General features: G+C 41.9%; 1 protein-coding gene across 4 annotated transcripts in view; it reads left to right on the forward strand.

Moving 5' to 3' along the window:
- LOC105684332 (protein MON2 homolog) overlaps window positions 1-19,237 on the forward strand; it is a 30,594-nt gene that overhangs the window by 2,786 nt on the left and 8,571 nt on the right. For 2 of the 4 annotated variants that reach the window (XM_048656076.1, XM_048656077.1), the window contains exons 10-23: window positions 21-310; window positions 402-772; window positions 842-1,054; window positions 1,137-1,312; window positions 1,384-1,546; window positions 1,623-1,770; window positions 1,884-2,137; window positions 2,230-2,364; window positions 2,449-2,699; window positions 2,772-2,934; window positions 3,029-3,172; window positions 3,247-3,560; window positions 3,683-3,867; window positions 3,957-4,051. In XM_048656076.1, the coding sequence (XP_048512033.1) occupies window positions 21-310; window positions 402-772; window positions 842-1,054; window positions 1,137-1,312; window positions 1,384-1,546; window positions 1,623-1,770; window positions 1,884-2,137; window positions 2,230-2,364; window positions 2,449-2,699; window positions 2,772-2,934; window positions 3,029-3,172; window positions 3,247-3,560; window positions 3,683-3,867; window positions 3,957-4,051 (2,902 nt within the window). Of the gene's footprint in view, window positions 1-20; window positions 311-401; window positions 773-841; window positions 1,055-1,136; window positions 1,313-1,383; window positions 1,547-1,622; window positions 1,771-1,883; window positions 2,138-2,229; window positions 2,365-2,448; window positions 2,700-2,771; window positions 2,935-3,028; window positions 3,173-3,246; window positions 3,561-3,682; window positions 3,868-3,956; window positions 4,201-4,308; window positions 4,392-4,494; window positions 6,305-19,237 lie in introns of those variants that run through there. The other 2 variants (XM_025746837.2, XM_025746838.2) reach the window with 2 other exon arrangements.

Here is a 19,237-nt window from a genome sequence, read left to right on the forward strand (position 1 = left end):
AATGATCCATTTACCTACAGCACCGATGAATCAGCTTCGGAGAACGTTCTGAAAGCCATACAAACATTCGCATCGCTCTGCGGGTCCCTCGATCTCCACATTCCAAGGGATGCTTTTATAACGGCCATCTGCAAGGCCTCGTTACCACCCCATTATGCTTTAACGGTGCTTTACAGTGCTCCCCATGGCATACCGAGCGCCAGACCTCAGGAACCTGTACAATATAATCCCGCTAATATCAGCGAGCCTGATTACAGGCAGCAAGTTGTAGCTGTGGGCACTCCGCTGCCCACAGCGTCTCTGCCCATCGGTCAGTGAAATATGATAAACTGAGAAATTTTTTGCCCATAAAAATCGTTGCTTTGAAAAAGGAATACTTACATATACTCCTCTCGCAATAGGTGCACAGCAAGGGCCTGTGATGTTGACGGCTAAAAATCTGCAGTGCATGCGTGCGCTGCTTTCGCTGGCTCACTGTCACGGCAGTATTTTAGGCAGTGCTTGGCATCTGGTGTTAACGACGTTGCAGCATCTCGTGTGGATATTGGGCCTCAAGCCCTCGACAGGAGGGTCCTTGAAAGCGGGTAGAACGACCGCGGATTCAAATGCAGTTATAACTACCGCGGTGATGGCCGATTTGCCCGTCCTGAGCGCCATGCTCAGCAGACTTTTTGAGAGCAGCCAGTACCTCGACGACGTCGCATTGCACCACCTGATCGACGCACTGTGCAAATTGAGCCACGAGGCCATGGAGTTGGCTTATTCGAACAGGGTGAGTGTTTTGAAAAAAGATATATCGTGTTACAGTCGAGGTTGCTTATGAAATGAACTTCCCTTGTAGGAACCGTCGTTGTTCGCCGTAGCCAAACTCCTGGAAACCGGTCTTGTTAATCTACCGCGTGTCGAGGTTCTCTGGAGACCGTTGACCAACCACCTCTTGGAGGTCTGTCAGCACCCCCACATTAGAATGCGGGAATGGGGAGTCGAAGCCATTACTTACCTCGTCAAAGCTGCTCTCCAGCACAAATACCCTCAGCCCCTCAGGGACAACCAGGTATCTGCCGATTGCGATCGCTACTTGAACGTGTGAGGATTTTTTGGCGAATCGCTAATAGAATTGCGTCACAAAATTACAGAAACTTCAAACCTTATTACTCGGCCCATTGTCGGAATTGTCGTCTGTGCGTCACGGAGATGTGCGCCAGCGCCAATTGGAATGTGTTCTGCAAGTGTTGCACGGAGCAGGTGAAACGTTGTCTCACGGGTGGCCTTTGGTGCTCGGTATTATAGGAGCTGTGTCTAATCATCACGGGTAAGTTCGTACGTCTATTTTCAGCGATCGAGTTCTCTTCGATTTTCGTTTTTCCCATTTATGATTCGCAGCGAAGCTTTGGTTCGGATAGCCTTTCAATGCCTTCAGTTGGTGGTGACAGACTTTTTGCCTGTAATGCCATGGCGATGTCTTCCACTCTGCGTAGACACGGCAGCTAAATTCGGTTCGCAAACTCAAGAGCTGAATATTTCTCTCACGGCAGTCGGACTGATGGTAAGAACCGACACGTTGCGAAGTTTTTTGAAAAATCTCCGGTTCCTCTGATGAATTTTAAAATTCCACATTTCAGTGGAACATAAGCGACTATTTCTACCAAAATCAAGAAAAACTTTGTACCTCATTACAAGGAGACGCGACCTCCGTGTTTCCCGATTTTCCCGGTACAACTAACATGCCACCGTTCGACAAGCTTTGGATGTGTCTCTACGCACGATTAGGTAACTGAATTATTTACAATCCTGAAAAGTTTGGGCTTCTCGTTTTTTTTTTTTCACTTCTCATTTCCTCCCCCGTCGTATCACGCTTTCAAACTCGAAACATTGCGCCCAAGGTGATCTGTGCGTCGACTCGCGTCCGGCCGTTCGCAAATCCGCGAGTCAAACGTTATTCTCCACAATATCCGCGCACGGAGGGCTCCTCCACCAACCAACCTGGCAAGCCGTGCTCTGGCAGGTGTTGTTTCCCCTGTTGGACAAAGTGAGGAGTTTATCCAGTTCGGCTAGCAGCGAAAAAGTCGACACCAGCGGCAACATTCTAATACACCACAGCAGGAATACCGCACAAAAGCAGTGGGCCGAAACGCAGGTCGGTTAATTTTCCCAACGTCAAAGATCCTCGGCATAGTCATCGCGCGAAACATTCGTTTAACAGCCGACGACGCGATCTCATTTCAACAGGTTCTAACGCTGAGCGGAGTCGCGCGTGTGTTCAACACGAAAAGACAACTCTTACAATTGTTGGGCGATTTTCCGAGGGCCTGGTCCCTGCTTTTAGAATTCATCGAGAACTCGGCCCTGAGTAAGAACAACGAAGTAAGCGCTACATTCTACGTTCGAACTGAACCTAGAAACCCTTCGAGATTCTCGTTCGTCGCTTAATCTACTTTCTGAATCCAGGTATCTCTGGCAGCTTTGAAATCTTTCCAAGAAATACTCTACCTCCAAAAAGGCGGAGACAACGAAGAAGCCGGTCGTTCCAACGATTCCGAAGCGCTGTGGTTGGTCGCGTGGCGGGTGTGGCTGGGAATCGGAATGGAGAGTACTTGCCCCCCACGGGAAGGCGATACGGAGCCCTACGTTCCCTCGCAGGCATTCCTGACCGCTCTCGTTCACATTTTTCCAGCAGTATTTCAACATATTCGTAACAAGTTCGGAAAATTTTTCAATTTCAGTCTCTCGGCCAGGCATATACAAAATTACTCAACCCTCATTTTCTACAGGTTCACCGGTACCGACCTCCAAAAACTGTGCATCGTTCTCAAAAATACAGTCGCGGTTCCGGTACACGGGGAATCTACACCGTACATCCTACCGACACTGCCGGACGTTGTCTTGACGCAATTACAAGACGGCGTTCTCCATTCCATGGAACTTCTGCAAAAGGTCGTTTTGCCGTTCGTACCTTGTTCAACCGATACGACCCAGTCGCAGCCCGGTTTTAGGATCTCAAAATCATAGTTTTTGTTTTTTTTTACAGGAAGCGCTCAACGGACCGGACAATCTCAGGACGATGATTTGTTCGATATTTCTGCAGCTGCTGAATTTCTCAGAACTAGCATGCAGGGCGCCGACCTATGGAAAAATACCGACCAAACACATATCTCAAGTGAGAGGTGTCTCGGTGAGTGATATTTGCACAGGAGTTCACGTAATTGGAAAATACCAGAGATTGGCAATCACCCGATTATTCTACAGGCCGACTGGGTAACAATGAACTACGTACCTTTCGGAGAGAAAGCCTTGTCGATGGTCGTCAGTCTCTATCAAAAAACAGCTCACGAACCTGCGGTTATCGAAGGACAAGTATTGAAGCACATCGTCGAAGCTCTGCACGTTCCGCTGTCCATGAAGTACAGCTGTCCCTCCCCTACGACGTGGAAACTCGCGGTCACAAGCCTGTTAGCTGTGCTTCACACCGGCTTACCTCTCGCCAGGACCTATCCCGAGGAATTTTCGAGCATGTGGACCGAACTGGCGGACACTCTGGACGATTTCCTGTTCCCGAAAAGGTAATTATCGACCCCAGTCCTAATTTCGGTAGGTTTCCAAAGGAACCGGTCGAGATCGAAGGACCAGAATCGGCGCAAAGAACGCTTATGATATTTGAAAAAAAAAAAATGACGTTCGACAGCGTGATAACCAGCGAACGCGGTGCCGAAGAAGTGCAGGCCGACGAGGCGGTCGATTGTCAAGTAATGGAATTACTCAGGGACGAAGTTTTACCCCATTCTCAACACGTCCCTCACCAGTTCATTCTCAGGGTCGTGATGCTGCTCAACAAAGGTTCCATCCACTCCGCGACGACGGCTAATATCGGTAATATCGTATACATATAATGTTCGAGTCTGCGGTTAAGCGCGCGTTGACAAAAACAAATGAACGAACGAAAGAACCGAATCACACAGATAACAGCAACGAGACTAAACTGAGAGAGGAATTCGCCAAGACTTGTTTCGAGACGCTTCTTCAGTTCTCCTTACTCGACGGGCTGAACAATGAGATACAAACCGCCAGCAAGGAGGGTACGGAAACCAACGAAGGAGGGGTAGCCGGGCGGTTGGCCGTCACCGCTCTTTTACACAGGTTCCAAGAGGTGCTGCGACGTTACATCGAGGACGAGAGACGCAGCGGTAAATGCCCTCTGCCAAGGTAATGTAGGCCTTTCCCCCCCCCCTTCCCCGCGTTATCGAACTCCTCGAATTACCGTGAATAACGTTTACCGTGTTTATAAGTGTTGATTATGAAACGGTTTTCTAGATACAGATTGTCGGAAATATCATTCGTATTGAAAGCGGTAGCTACCCTGGTGGTGTCCTTGAAAAAGGCTCCCCCTAACAAGGGTAAGCATTCGGTCTATGATACAAATATATATGTATGCACGTCTGGCTCGTTGAATTGAATACCCAAGTCAAAGTGGAATTTTTATTTATTTTTTTCACCTAGTCGATCGATCGGTCTGGGAGCAACTGATAGGCTTGTATCCCTATCTGGTCGAATGTACCGTGGCCACGGCTTCGGGCCAGGTTTCACGTTCCCTGCGAGAAGCTCTGCTCCAGTACCACGATCTGCTGCGATCACCCACCAGTAATTTACCAACGACAAACGGCGTTTGACCGGCAAACTCCTTTGGGAATAACGATCGTCGGGATACCTATTCGTATTTGTACACGGAGTGAGTATAAATTCTTTACTTGAATATCGCCTATCAACGAACATTCCTAAAAGTGCGAATTAGAATACGATGTTGATTTTTATCACACGGTTTGTTAAGGGGTAAAACAAATATATGTATATATATATACTACACAGACTGGACAACGTGACATTGCGCACCCCATTTGCACATGCGCGATCGTCGGCATTTGTTTCACAGCTGTCAAATACAAGGACCTAACCTGAACTTTTCGACGAGTGTATTTCTGTCTACATTTAATTAATCTCTCATTCAATTGATCAATTTTATTCCATGCTATGCCACCCTACTTATCTGTGTCTGGTTTTGTGTCGCATTATTCACCCGACACACCATACCTCAGTCACATTTAAATACGGCGATCTCAGCTGCATTGGCGATCGACAATTTGACAGCTGAAGCTGAAATCTGAGGCTGTTGGTACAACACGCTAGCAGCTGACAAATTCGACCGTCGTTTTGATTCGCGCTTGCGCACAAAAATTGGGTGCGCAATTTCACCTTGTCCGCTCTGTATATATATATATATCTGTATTCGCAATTTTCATACATGTTTATACATATTACCGCAGACACAGTACCATTTTTATAGAACTTTAGCGGTCCCGTCTATATAAGGCTTTATGATAACGAAAGACGATAGGTTTTTCCGGTCGTTGACACGACGAACAAGTTCGATGAATAATTTTCAGTGATTATCGTGAATATTATTTTAAATATGATGTAATATTACGTGACAGTTGTTGAAACGGCAACAAAAAAAATCCCACAACCCGTTCGTCGATATTTTAATAGACATTGTTACACCCCATCCCAGTTTTATACTATATGTATACTCAGTCATAGGCTATAATCAAAACCGGTATATCGAATGAATAGTTGAAATGGTATCGAACCGCTGATTAAACGATGTTTTGGAAAAGAGAAAAACACAAAAAAGAAATGAAAAAAAACTATTCCGTAGTCTGTCGCAAAACTAAGTAGGTAATAATTTTCGAATTGATCAAACGTCGAGTCGCTTTATTGAATGTGAAGAATTTATACTATTTTTAGACGACCGAAAGGAGTTTAATTTTTTTCTTTCTTCACCTACCTCGATTCATTATTGATTTCCTTTTTCTATTCTCGTCGGTAACAAGTAATTTTATTTTATTCTTTTCCTCAAAAGATCACAGATAGTAACCGTACGTATGGAAACCTTTGTAGATAAAAATAAAGAAAGTGTGAAGAAAACAGAACTAAAGGAATAAATCAAATAGCTAGTAATTTTAATCGTGATTATAAAAAATTATAAACCACAGAAGCAACCGCTGTAACAATAATAGCAACGGCAACAACGGTAAAACGGCGCTTCATTACCGGGTTACAAAATTTTCCAGAGCATAAATAGCCGGCAAAAGCAGAGACAGTGCAATAATGGAAAATATATATCAAAAATTAATTATGTATAAGGTACATTACTGTAAATAAACTACAGTGTTTACTATCAAACGAAAATAAGCGGAAAAAAAACAACAACAACAACAACAACAACAACAACAACAACAGAGAAACGACAAAATTTAAACATAATGAATGAAACAAACTCGAATTTTTGTCGTATAAGTCGCGGCTGTATTGTACATATATTAAATTTGATCAGTTACAAAAATTTTCTAGTATAATTATGTAATTAGACAGTTTTATATACTTAACAATCACATTGTTTATAATATCCCCTTGATCTTCGCCGATGTAACCATATATTGATAGTAATAATGATAATAACAAAAATAATGTGGGAGCATTGAATGATGTAATTGCAATTGCGTGTAAATATAATAAAGGTATTGACAAAAAAACTCTTTATATCTTCTTGTATTTTTAGATTTTCCTCTTATATCTTGTCCGGCTAATTTTATGACAAAACTGAAAGATGTACAGTGTGCAGGTTACCGGTGCGGTATTTTATGCTAGAAAGTGTTTTTTTTTTTTGTTTTTTTTTTTTTTTTCCTCTTGAAATTGCAATTGATGCGACTTCTCGTTATCAGATTATCATCGTTATCGATCGATGCATTAATTTCATCTCAAACCGACCAATTATTGGAATCGACCCCTTTCGATTTGGATGAATTCCTTCTGGGAGTTCCCTGCCGAAGGTAAGAAGACAAATCTTTTGTTTTGAACGTTGGATGAAATTCAAAATTTTATTCATACCATAAGCTAAAGTTTTTGGGGGGCTGGACGCTGTAAGAAAAAATCAACTTGGTGAGTAACGGACACTCCGTTCGTCGGTTATACCATGCACTGTTTGCAAAAGCGTGGACAATGCGGTTTTCCTTACGATTGAAAAAGCAAAACCAATTAGCGACTGACACCGCTTGCCTTCCGGCACTGCCCGACTCTTCTGCGGCAAGATAAGAACGTGCCGATGACCGTTATCTTCGCTAACAGGTTTGTCACAGGCACGATGAATTACCTACATGTGCAAGTGCGTTATTATATGGGTGGTCAAAGGATTTCCTTGTTACATCTCAAATTGCGCATGTATTCTATTCGACTCCGTTTTTTTTATTACATCATCGGAGCATTTGTCATGCACATACGATGCGTCATACTTTGCTAGACGGTATATATAAATGATACCGAGCGTAATGAACGATTTAGTCTGTTTGCATTTTCAAGCACCAAGTCGAATCATGGATTTTTCAGAGTCGCATTCAGATAATTTGATAAACCGATTTTTCGAAGCTTGCTGCGATCCTCGATACCCGGCGACTATTATGCTGGTGAGATTAACGTCTACCGATGACACCGTCGTCAGGATTGCATTCGAAAACGAACGCGCCGTGCAACACGCCGAAGAACGTTTTATCGACTGGTAGCTATAATTTTTAGGAATGAGTCAAATTTTTATTTTTGTTTTCTTAAAATTTTCAAATCACAGTAATCACGTGTCAACGTCGCGTAACATTGAAATTTATTCCAGGTACGAAAGTCAGGAAGTTGATGAGACGTCAAAGTTCAAATCGATCGATATATATATGAACTATTCACCCTGCTGCGGGAATTCAGAGGGAAAACAAGGTATGTAAATCCAGTCGATAATTTATTGGTGAATCTTGCAAAGTGAACGTGTGAATTTTCTTCGCTCACTCGGCGCGATTGTTATCTTCGTTATTTGTTCGTAATTAATCGTTTTCATCGTTATCGATGCAGGTTGCGCTTCAAGATTGAAGGATTGGTTGGAGGACAAGGAATTCAAGGTTGCGATTTACTACGCTTGGTTTTACATCAATTTTTATGAAAATTCGAATAAGCTCGCTTACGTGAACGCCTTGAACGAATTGGTGAACGAGAGACAAGTTCCGGTGTTGAAAATCACCAACGAAATTTTCCAATCCTTGTGTACCGAATGTTCTGTTGATGTGGACGTAAACTGCAGTTACGACGAAAAATTGCAGTACGGCAATGAGGGGCTCGAGAGGCAAATTCATAGCGTGCCCAACTTGGAGGCGGAGTAGCTGACAAATTTTTCGAAATCGATGTTCTGCCATTTTTAGTTTCCCGACGAAGTCGAACAGATTTGTGTAGAAGTAGCAATCGCTATGACGTGCTCAACTGTTCTAGAAATAGGGCTCTCGCGTAGAAGATTTTGATAACCTTTCATTGGGTAGTGAATAACACAAGTTTAAAATGATCATGCGAAAAATGAGATCGACAATCTGATGACGAAACCAAAAACGTAGCGCTGTTCTCCGTTGTGAAATCAAAAATTAGTGCCAAGTATCAGAACTTGATTAGTATCCAAATATAATGATATGATGATATCCATGAAGACTTTAATGATGAGAATTCACCATCGAATTGATAAGAAATTTTCCAATTCTACAGTGCGCCAAACTGTCCTTGCGGGACGTTGAGACGTACCTCGGCGCCACGCCGCAGATGTGTATAATACAGCAAAACGCACAATGAACTATGTGCGGTAGGTCAAGCGGTATTTACAGCGAGATACAAAGGAACGAAGATAACTTACAATTAGTTCTAACTTGATGTAGTGCAACTGCGTTCGTGCGCGCAAACAGTTTTGCTCATCGATCGTTTGCGTTCGTGCGCGCAAACAGTTTTGCTCAACGGTCGTTTGCGTTCGTGCGCGCAAACAGTTTTGCTCATCGATCGTTTGCGTTCGTGCGCGCAAACAGTTTCGCTCATCGATCGTTTGCGTTCGTGCGCGCAAACAGTTTCGCTCATCGATCGTTTGCGTTCGTGCGCGCAAACACATTTGCTCATCGATCGTTTGCGTTCGTGCGCGCAAACAGTTTCGCTCATCGATCGTTTGCGTTCGTACGCGCAAACAGTTTCGCTCATCGATCGTTTGCGTTCGTACGCGCAAACAGTTTCGCTCATCGATCGTTTGCGTTCGTGCGCGCAAACACATTTGCTCATCGATCGTTTGCGTTCGTGCGCGCTAACACTTTTGCTCATCGATCGTTTGCGTTCGTACGCGCAAACAGTTTCGCTCATCGATCGTTTGCAACAAACTCGAATTTTTGTCGTATAAGTCGCGGCTGTATTGTACATATATTAAATTTGATCAGTTACAAAAATTTTCTAGTATAATTATGTAATCAGACAGTTTTATATACTTAACAATCACATTGTTTATAATATCCCCTTGATCTTCGCCGATGTAACCATATATTGATAGTAATAATGATAATAACAAAAATAATGTGGGAGCATTGAATGATGTAATTGCAATTGCGTGTAAATATAATAAAGGTATTGACAAAAAAACTCTTTATATCTTCTTGTATTTTTAGATTTTCCTCTTATATCTTGTCCGGCTAATTTTATGACAAAACTGAAAGATGTACAGTGTGCAGGTTACCGGTGCGGTATTTTATGCTAGAAAGTGTTTTTTTTTTTTGTTTTTTTTTTTTTTTTCCTCTTGAAATTGCAATTGATGCGACTTCTCGTTATCAGATTATCATCGTTATCGATCGATGCATTAATTTCATCTCAAACCGACCAATTATTGGAATCGACCCCTTTCGATTTGGATGAATTCCTTCTGGGAGTTCCCTGCCGAAGGTAAGAAGACAAATCTTTTGTTTTGAACGTTGGATGAAATTCAAAATTTTATTCATACCATAAGCTAAAGTTTTTGGGGGGCTGGACGCTGTAATAAAAAATCAACTTGGTGAGTAACGGACACTCCGTTCGTCGGTTATACCATGCACTGTTTGCAAAAGCGTGGACAATGCGGTTTTCCTTACGATTGAAAAAGCAAAACCAATTAGCGACTGACACCGCTTGCCTTCCGGCACTGCCCGACTCTTCTGCGGCAAGATAAGAACGTGCCGATGACCGTTATCTTCGCTAACAGGTTTGTCACAGGCACGATGAATTACCTACATGTGCAAGTGCGTTATTATATGGGTGGTCAAAGGATTTCCTTGTTACATCTCAAATTGCGCATGTATTCTATTCGACTCCGTTTTTTTTATTACATCATCGGAGCATTTTTCATGCACATAAGATGCGTCATACTTTGCTAGACGGTATATATAAATGATACCGAGCGTAATGAACGATTTAGTCTGTTTGCATTTTCAAGCACCAAGTCGAATCATGGATTTTTCAGAGTCGCATTCAGATAATTTGATAAACCGATTTTTCGAAGCTTGCTGCGATCCTCGATACCCGGCGACTATTATGCTGGTGAGATTAACGTCTACCGATGACACCGTCGTCAGGATTGCATTCGAAAACGAACGCGCCGTGCAACACGCCGAAGAACGTTTTATCGACTGGTAGCTATAATTTTTAGGAATGAGTCAAATTTTTATTTTTGTTTTCTTAAAATTTTCAAATCACAGTAATCACGTGTCAACGTCGCGTAACATTGAAATTTATTCCAGGTACGAAAGTCAGGAAGTTGATGAGACGTCAAAGTTCAAATCGATCGATATATATATGAACTATTCACCCTGCTGCGGGAATTCAGAGGGAAAACAAGGTATGTAAATCCAGTCGATAATTTATTGGTGAATCTTGCAAAGTGAACGTGTGAATTTTCTTCGCTCACTCGGCGCGATTGTTATCTTCGTTATTTGTTCGTAATTAATCGTTTTCATCGTTATCGATGCAGGTTGCGCTTCAAGATTGAAGGATTGGTTGGAGGACAAGGAATTCAAGGTTGCGATTTACTACGCTTGGTTTTACATCAATTTTTATGAAAATTCGAATAAGCTCGCTTACGTGAACGCCTTGAACGAATTGGTGAACGAGAGACAAGTTCCGGTGTTGAAAATCACCAACGAAATTTTCCAATCCTTGTGTACCGAATGTTCTGTTGATGTGGACGTAAACTGCAGTTACGACGAAAAATTGCAGTACGGCAATGAGGGGCTCGAGAGGCAAATTCATAGCGTGCCCAACTTGGAGGCGGAGTAGCTGACAAATTTTTCGAAATCGATGTTCTGCCATTTTTAGTTTCCCGACGAAGTCGAACAGATTTGTGTAGAAGTAGCAATCGCTATGACGTGCTCAACTGTTCTAGAAATAGGGCTCTCGCGTAGAAGATTTTGATAACCTTTCATTGGGTAGTGAATAACACAAGTTTAAAATGATCATGCGAAAAATGAGATCGACAATCTGATGACGAAACCAAAAACGTAGCGCTGTTCTCCGTTGTGAAATCAAAAATTAGTGCCAAGTATCAGAACTTGATTAGTATCCAAATATAATGATATGATGATATCCATGAAGACTTTAATGATGAGAATTCACCATCGAATTGATAAGAAATTTTCCAATTCTACAGTGCGCCAAACTGTCCTTGCGGGACGTTGAGACGTACCTCGGCGCCACGCCGCAGATGTGTATAATACAGCAAAACGCACAATGAACTATGTGCGGTAGGTCAAGCGGTATTTACAGCGAGATACAAAGGAACGAAGATAACTTACAATTAGTTCTAACTTGATGTAGTGCAACTGCGTTCGTGCGCGCAAACAGTTTTGCTCATCGATCGTTTGCGTTCGTGCGCGCAAACATTTGTGCTCAACGGTCGTTTGCGTTTGTGCGCGCAAACAGTTTTGCTCATCGATCGTTTGCGTTCGTGCGCGCAAACAGTTTCGCTCATCGATCGTTTGCGTTCGTGCGCGCAAACAGTTTCGCTCATCGATCGTTTGCGTTCGTGCGCGCAAACACATTTGCTCATCGATCGTTTGCGTTCGTGCGCGCAAACAGTTTCGCTCATCGATCGTTTGCGTTCGTGCGCGCAAACAGTTTCGCTCATCGATCGTTTGCGTTCGTACGCGCAAACAGTTTCGCTCATCGATCGTTTGCGTTCGTGCGCGCAAACACTTTTGCTCATCGATCGTTTGCGTTCGTGCGCGCTAACACTTTTGCTCATCGATCGTTTGCGTTCGTACGCGCAAACAGTTTCGCTCATCGATCGTTTGCAACAAACTCGAATTTTTGTCGTATAAGTCGCGGCTGTATTGTACATATATTAAATTTGATCAGTTACAAAAATTTTCTAGTATAATTATGTAATCAGACAGTTTTATATACTTAACAATCACATTGTTTATAATATCCCCTTGATCTTCGCCGATGTAACCATATATTGATAGTAATAATGATAATAACAAAAATAATGTGGGAGCATTGAATGATGTAATTGCAATTGCGTGTAAATATAATAAAGGTATTGACAAAAAAACTCTTTATATCTTCTTGTATTTTTAGATTTTCCTCTTATATCTTGTCCGGCTAATTTTATGACAAAACTGAAAGATGTACAGTGTGCAGGTTACCGGTGCGGTATTTTATGCTAGAAAGTGTTTTTTTTTTTTGTTTTTTTTTTTTTTTTCCTCTTGAAATTGCAATTGATGCGACTTCTCGTTATCAGATCATCATCGTTATCGATCGATGCATTAATTTCATCTCAAACCGACCAATTATTGGAATCGACCCCTTTCGATTTGGATGAATTCCTTCTGGGAGTTCCCTGCCGAAGGTAAGAAGACAAATCTTTTGTTTTGAACGTTGGATGAAATTCAAAATTTTATTCATACCATAAGCTAAAGTTTTTGGGGGGCTGGACGCTGTAAGAAAAAATCAACTTGGTGAGTAACGGACACTCCGTTCGTCGGTTATACCATGCACTGTTTGCAAAAGCGTGGACAATGCGGTTTTCCTTACGATTGAAAAAGCAAAACCAATTAGCGACTGACACCGCTTGCCTTCCGGCACTGCCCGACTCTTCTGCGGCAAGATAAGAACGTGCCGATGACCGTTATCTCCGCTAACAGGTTTGTCACAGGCACGATGAATTACCTACATGTGCAAGTGCGTTATTATATGGGTGGTCAAAGGATTTCCTTGTTACATCTCAAATTGCGCATGTATTCTATTCGACTCCGTTTTTTTTATTACATCATCGGAGCATTTTTCATGCACATAAGATGCGTCATACTTTGCTAGACGGTATATATAAATGATACCGAGCGTAATGAACGATTTAGTCTGTTTGCATTTTCAAGCACCAAGTCGAATCATGGATTTTTCAGAGTCGCATTCAGATAATTTGATAAACCGATTTTTCGAAGCTTGCTGCGATCCTCGATACCCGGCGACTATTATGCTGGTGAGATTAACGTCTACCGATGACACCGTCGTCAGGATTGCATTCGAAAACGAACGCGCCGTGCAACACGCCGAAGAACGTTTTATCGACTGGTAGCTATAATTTTTAGGAATGAGTCAAATTTTTATTTTTGTTTTCTTAAAATTTTCAAATCACAGTAATCACGTGTCAACGTCGCGTAACATTGAAATTTATTCCAGGTACGAAAGTCAGGAAGTTGATGAGACGTCAAAGTTCAAATCGATCGATATATATATGAACTATTCACCCTGCTGCGGGAATTCAGAGGGAAAACAAGGTATGTAAATCCAGTCGATAATTTATTGGTGAATCTTGCAAAGTGAACGTGTGAATTTTCTTCGCTCACTCGGCGCGATTGTTATCTTCGTTATTTGTTCGTAATTAATCGTTTTCATCGTTATCGATGCAGGTTGCGCTTCAAGATTGAAGGATTGGTTGGAGGACAAGGAATTCAAGGTTGCGATTTACTACGCTTGGTTTTACATCAATTTTTATGAAAATTCGAATAAGCTCGCTTACGTGAACGCCTTGAACGAATTGGTGAACGAGAGACAAGTTCCGGTGTTGAAAATCACCAACGAAATTTTCCAATCCTTGTGTACCGAATGTTCTGTTGATGTGGACGTAAACTGCAGTTACGACGAAAAATTGCAGTACGGCAATGAGGGGCTCGAGAGGCAAATTCATAGCGTGCCCAACTTGGAGGCGGAGTAGCTGACAAATTTTTCGAAATCGATGTTCTGCCATTTTTAGTTTCCCGACGAAGTCGAACAGATTTGTGTAGAAGTAGCAATCGCTATGACGTGCTCAACTGTTCTAGAAATAGGGCTCTCGCGTAGAAGATTTTGATAACCTTTCATTGGGTAGTGAATAACACAAGTTTAAAATGATCATGCGAAAAATGAGATCGACAATCTGATGACGAAACCAAAAACGTAGCGCTGTTCTCCGTTGTGAAATCAAAAATTAGTGCCAAGTATCAGAACTTGATTAGTATCCAAATATAATGATATGATGATATCCATGAAGACTTTAATGATGAGAATTCACCATCGAATTGATAAGAAATTTTCCAATTCTACAGTGCGCCAAACTGTCCTTGCGGGACGTTGAGACGTACCTCGGCGCCACGCCGCAGATGTGTATAATACAGCAAAACGCACAATGAACTATGTGCGGTAGGTCAAGCGGTATTTACAGCGAGATACAAAGGAACGAAGATAACTTACAATTAGTTCTAACTTGATGTAGTGCAACTGCGTTCGTGCGCGCAAACAGTTTTGCTCATCGATCGTTTGCGTTCGTGCGCGCAAACAGTTGTGCTCATCGGTCGTTTGCGTTCGTGCGCGCAAACAGTTTTGCTCATCGATCGTTTGCGTTCGTGCGCGCAAACAGTTTCGCTCATCGATCGTTTGCGTTCGTGCGCGCAAACAGTTTCGCTCATCGATCGTTTGCGTTCGTGCGCGCAAACACATTTGCTCATCGATCGTTTGCGTTCGTGCGCGCAAACAGTTTCGCTCATCGATCGTTTGCGTTCGTGCGCGCAAACAGTTTCGCTCATCGATCGTTTGCGTTCGTGCGCGCAAACAGTTTCGCTCATCGATCGTTTGCGTTCGTGCGCGCAAACACATTTGCTCATCGATCGTTTGCGTTCGTGCGCGCTAACACTTTTGCTCATCGATCGTTTGCGTTCGTACGCGCAAACAGTTTCGCTCATCGATCGTTTGCAACAAACTCGAATTTTTGTCGTATAAGTCGCGGCTGTATTGTACATATATTAAATTTGATCAGTTACAAAAATTTTCTAGTATAATTATGTAATTAGACAGCTTTATATACTTAACAATCACATTGTTTATAATATCCCCTTGATCTTCGCCGATGTAACCATATATTGATAGTAATAATGATAATAACAAAAATAATGTGGGAGCATTGAATGATGTAATTGCAATTGCGTGTAAATATAATAAAGGTATTGACAAAAAAACTCTTTATATCTTCTTGTATTTTTAGATTTTCCTCTTATATCTTGTCCGGCTAATTTTATGACAAAACTGAAAGATGTACAGTGTGCAGGTTACCGGTGCGGTATTTTATGCTAGAAAGTGTTTTTTTTTTTTGTTTTTTTTTTTTTTTTCCTCTTGAAATTGCAATTGATGCGACTTCTCGTTATTAGATTATCATCGTTATCGATCGATGCATTAATTTCATCTCAAACCGACCAATTATTGGAATCGACCCCTTTCGATTTGGATGAATTCCTTCTGGGAGTTCCCTGCCGAAGGTAAGAAGACAAATCTTTTGTTTTGAACGTTGGATGAAATTCAAAATTTTATTCATACCATAAGCTAAAGTTTTTGGGGGGCTGGACGCTGTAAGAAAAAATCAACTTGGTGAGTAACGGACACTCCGTTCGTCGGTTATACCATGCACTGTTTGCAAAAGCGTGGACAATGCGGTTTTCCTTACGATTGAAAAAGCAAAACCAATTAGCGACTGACACCGCTTGCCTTCCGGCACTGCCCGACTCTTCTGCGGCAAGATAAGAACGTGCCGATGACCGTTATCTTCGCTAACAGGTTTGTCACAGGCACGATGAATTACCTACATGTGCAAGTGCGTTATTATATGGGTGGTCAAAGGATTTCCTTGTTACATCTCAAATTGCGCATGTATTCTATTCGACTCCGTTTTTTTTATTACATCATCGGAGCATTTTTCATGCACATAAGATGCGTCATACTTTGCTAGACGGTATATATAAATGATACCGAGCGTAATGAACGATTTAGTCTGTTTGCATTTTCAAGCACCAAGTCGAATCATGGATTTTTCAGAGTCGCATTCAGATAATTTGATAAACCGATTTTTCGAAGCTTGCTGCGATCCTCGATACCCGGCGACTATTATGCTGGTGAGATTAACGTCTACCGATGACACCGTCGTCAGGATTGCATTCGAAAACGAACGCGCCGTGCAACACGCCGAAGAACGTTTTATCGACTGGTAGCTATAATTTTTAGGAATGAGTCAAATTTTTATTTTTGTTTTCTTAAAATTTTCAAATCACAGTAATCACGTGTCAACGTCGCGTAACATTGAAATTTATTCCAGGTACGAAAGTCAGGAAGTTGATGAGACGTCAAAGTTCAAATCGATCGATATATATATGAACTATTCACCCTGCTGCGGGAATTCAGAGGGAAAACAAGGTATGTAAATCCAGTCGATAATTTATTGGTGAATCTTGCAAAGTGAACGTGTGAATTTTCTTCGCTCACTCGGCGCGATTGTTATCTTCGTTATTTGTTCGTAATTAATCGTTTTCATCGTTATCGATGCAGGTTGCGCTTCAAGATTGAAGGATTGGTTGGAGGACAAGGAATTCAAGGTTGCGATTTACTACGCTTGGTTTTACATCAATTTTTATGAAAATTCGAATAAGCTCGCTTACGTGAACGCCTTGAACGAATTGGTGAACGAGAGACAAGTTCCGGTGTTGAAAATCACCAACGAAATTTTCCAATCCTTGTGTACCGAATGTTCTGTTGATGTGGACGTAAACTGCAGTTACGACGAAAAATTGCAGTACGGCAATGAGGGGCTCGAGAGGCAAATTCATAGCGTGCCCAACTTGGAGGCGGAGTAGCTGACAAATTTTTCGAAATCGATGTTCTGCCATTTTTAGTTTCCCGACGAAGTCGAACAGATTTGTGTAGAAGTAGCAATCGCTATGACGTGCTCAACTGTTCTAGAAATAGGGCTCTCGCGTAGAAGATTTTGATAACCTTTCATTGGGTAGTGAATAACACAAGTTTAAAATGATCATGCGAAAAATGAGATCGACAATCTGATGACGAAACCAAAAACGTAGCGCTGTTCTCCGTTGTGAAATCAAAAATTAGTGCCAAGTATCAGAACTTGATTAGTATCCAAATATAATGATATGATGATATCCATGAAGACTTTAATGATGAGAATTCACCATCGAATTGATAAGAAATTTTCCAATTCTACAGTGCGCCAAACTGTCCTTGCGGGACGTTGAGACGTACCTCGGCGCCACGCCGCAGATGTGTATAATACAGCAAAACGCACAATGAACTATGTGCGGTAGGTCAAGCGGTATTTACAGCGAGATACAAAGAAACGAAGATAACTTACAATTAGTTCTAACTTGATGTAGTGCAACTGCGTTCGTGCGCGCAAACAGTTTTGCTCATCGATCGTTTGCGTTCGTGCGCGCAAACATTTGTGCTCAACGGTCGTTTGCGTTTGTGCGCGCAAACAGTTTTGCTCATCGATCGTTTGCGTTCGTGCGCGCAAACAGTTTCGCTCATCGATCGTTTGCGTTCGTGCGCGCAAACAGTTTCGCTCATCGATCGTTTGCGTTCGTGCGCGCAAACACATTTGCTCATCGATCGTTTGCGTTCGTGCGCGCAAACAGTTTCGCTCATCGATCGTTTGCGTTCGTGCGCGCAAACAGTTTTGCTCATCGATCGTTTGCGTTCGTACGCGCAAACAGTTTCGCTCATCGATCGTTTGCGTTCGTGCGCGCAAACACATTTGCTCATCGATCGTTTGCGTTCGTGCGCGCTAACACTTTTGCTCATCGATCGTTTGCGTTCGTACGCGCAAACAGTTTCGCTCATCGATCGTTTGCAACAAACTCGAATTTTTGTCGTATAAGTCGCGGCTGTATTGTACATATATTAAATTTGATCAGTTACAAAAATTTTCTAGTATAATTATGTAATCAGACAGTTTTATATACTTAACAATCACATTGTTTATAATATCCCCTTGATCTTCGCCGATGTAACCATATATTGATAGTAATAATGATAATAACAAAAATAATGTGGGAGCATTGAATGATGTAATTGCAATTGCGTGTAAATATAATAAAGGTATTGACAAAAAAACTCTTTATATCTTCTTGTATTTTTAGATTTTCCTCTTATATCTTGTCCGGCTAATTTTATGACAAAACTGAAAGATGTACAGTGTGCAGGTTACCGGTGCGGTATTTTATGCTAGAAAGTGTTTTTTTTTTTTGTTTTTTTTTTTTTTTTCCTCTTGAAATTGCAATTGATGCGACTTCTCGTTATTAGATTATCATCGTTATCGATCGATGCATTAATTTCATCTCAAACCGACCAATTATTGGAATCGACCCCTTTCGATTTGGATGAATTCCTTCTGGGAGTTCCCTGCCGAAGGTAAGAAGACAAATCTTTTGTTTTGAACGTTGGATGAAATTCGAAATTTTATTCATACCATAAGCTAAAGTTTTTGGGGGGCTGGACGCTGTAATAAAAAATCAACTTGGTGAGTAACGGACACTCCGTTCGTCGGTTATACCATGCACTGTTTGCAAAAGCGTGGACAATGCGGTTTTCCTTACGATTGAAAAAGCAAAACCAATTAGCGACTGACACCGCTTGCCTTCCGGCACTGCCCGACTCTTCTGCGGCAAGATAAGAACGTGCCGATGACCGTTATCTTCGCTAACAGGTTTGTCACAGGCACGATGAATTACCTACATGTGCAAGTGCGTTATTATATGGGTGGTCAAAGGATTTCCTTGTTACATCTCAAATTGCGCATGTATTCTATTCGACTCCGTTTTTTTTATTACATCATCGGAGCATTTGTCATGCACATACGATGCGTCATACTTTGCTAGACGGTATATATAAATGATACCGAGCGTAATGAACGATTTAGTCTGTTTGCATTTTCAAGCACCAAGTCGAATCATGGATTTTTCAGAGTCGCATTCAGATAATTTGATAAACCGATTTTTCGAAGCTTGCTGCGATC

The sequence above is a fragment of the Athalia rosae genome, chromosome 5 (genome assembly GCF_917208135.1).
Source record: "Athalia rosae chromosome 5, iyAthRosa1.1, whole genome shotgun sequence".
NCBI lineage: Eukaryota > Metazoa > Arthropoda > Insecta > Hymenoptera > Athaliidae > Athalia > Athalia rosae.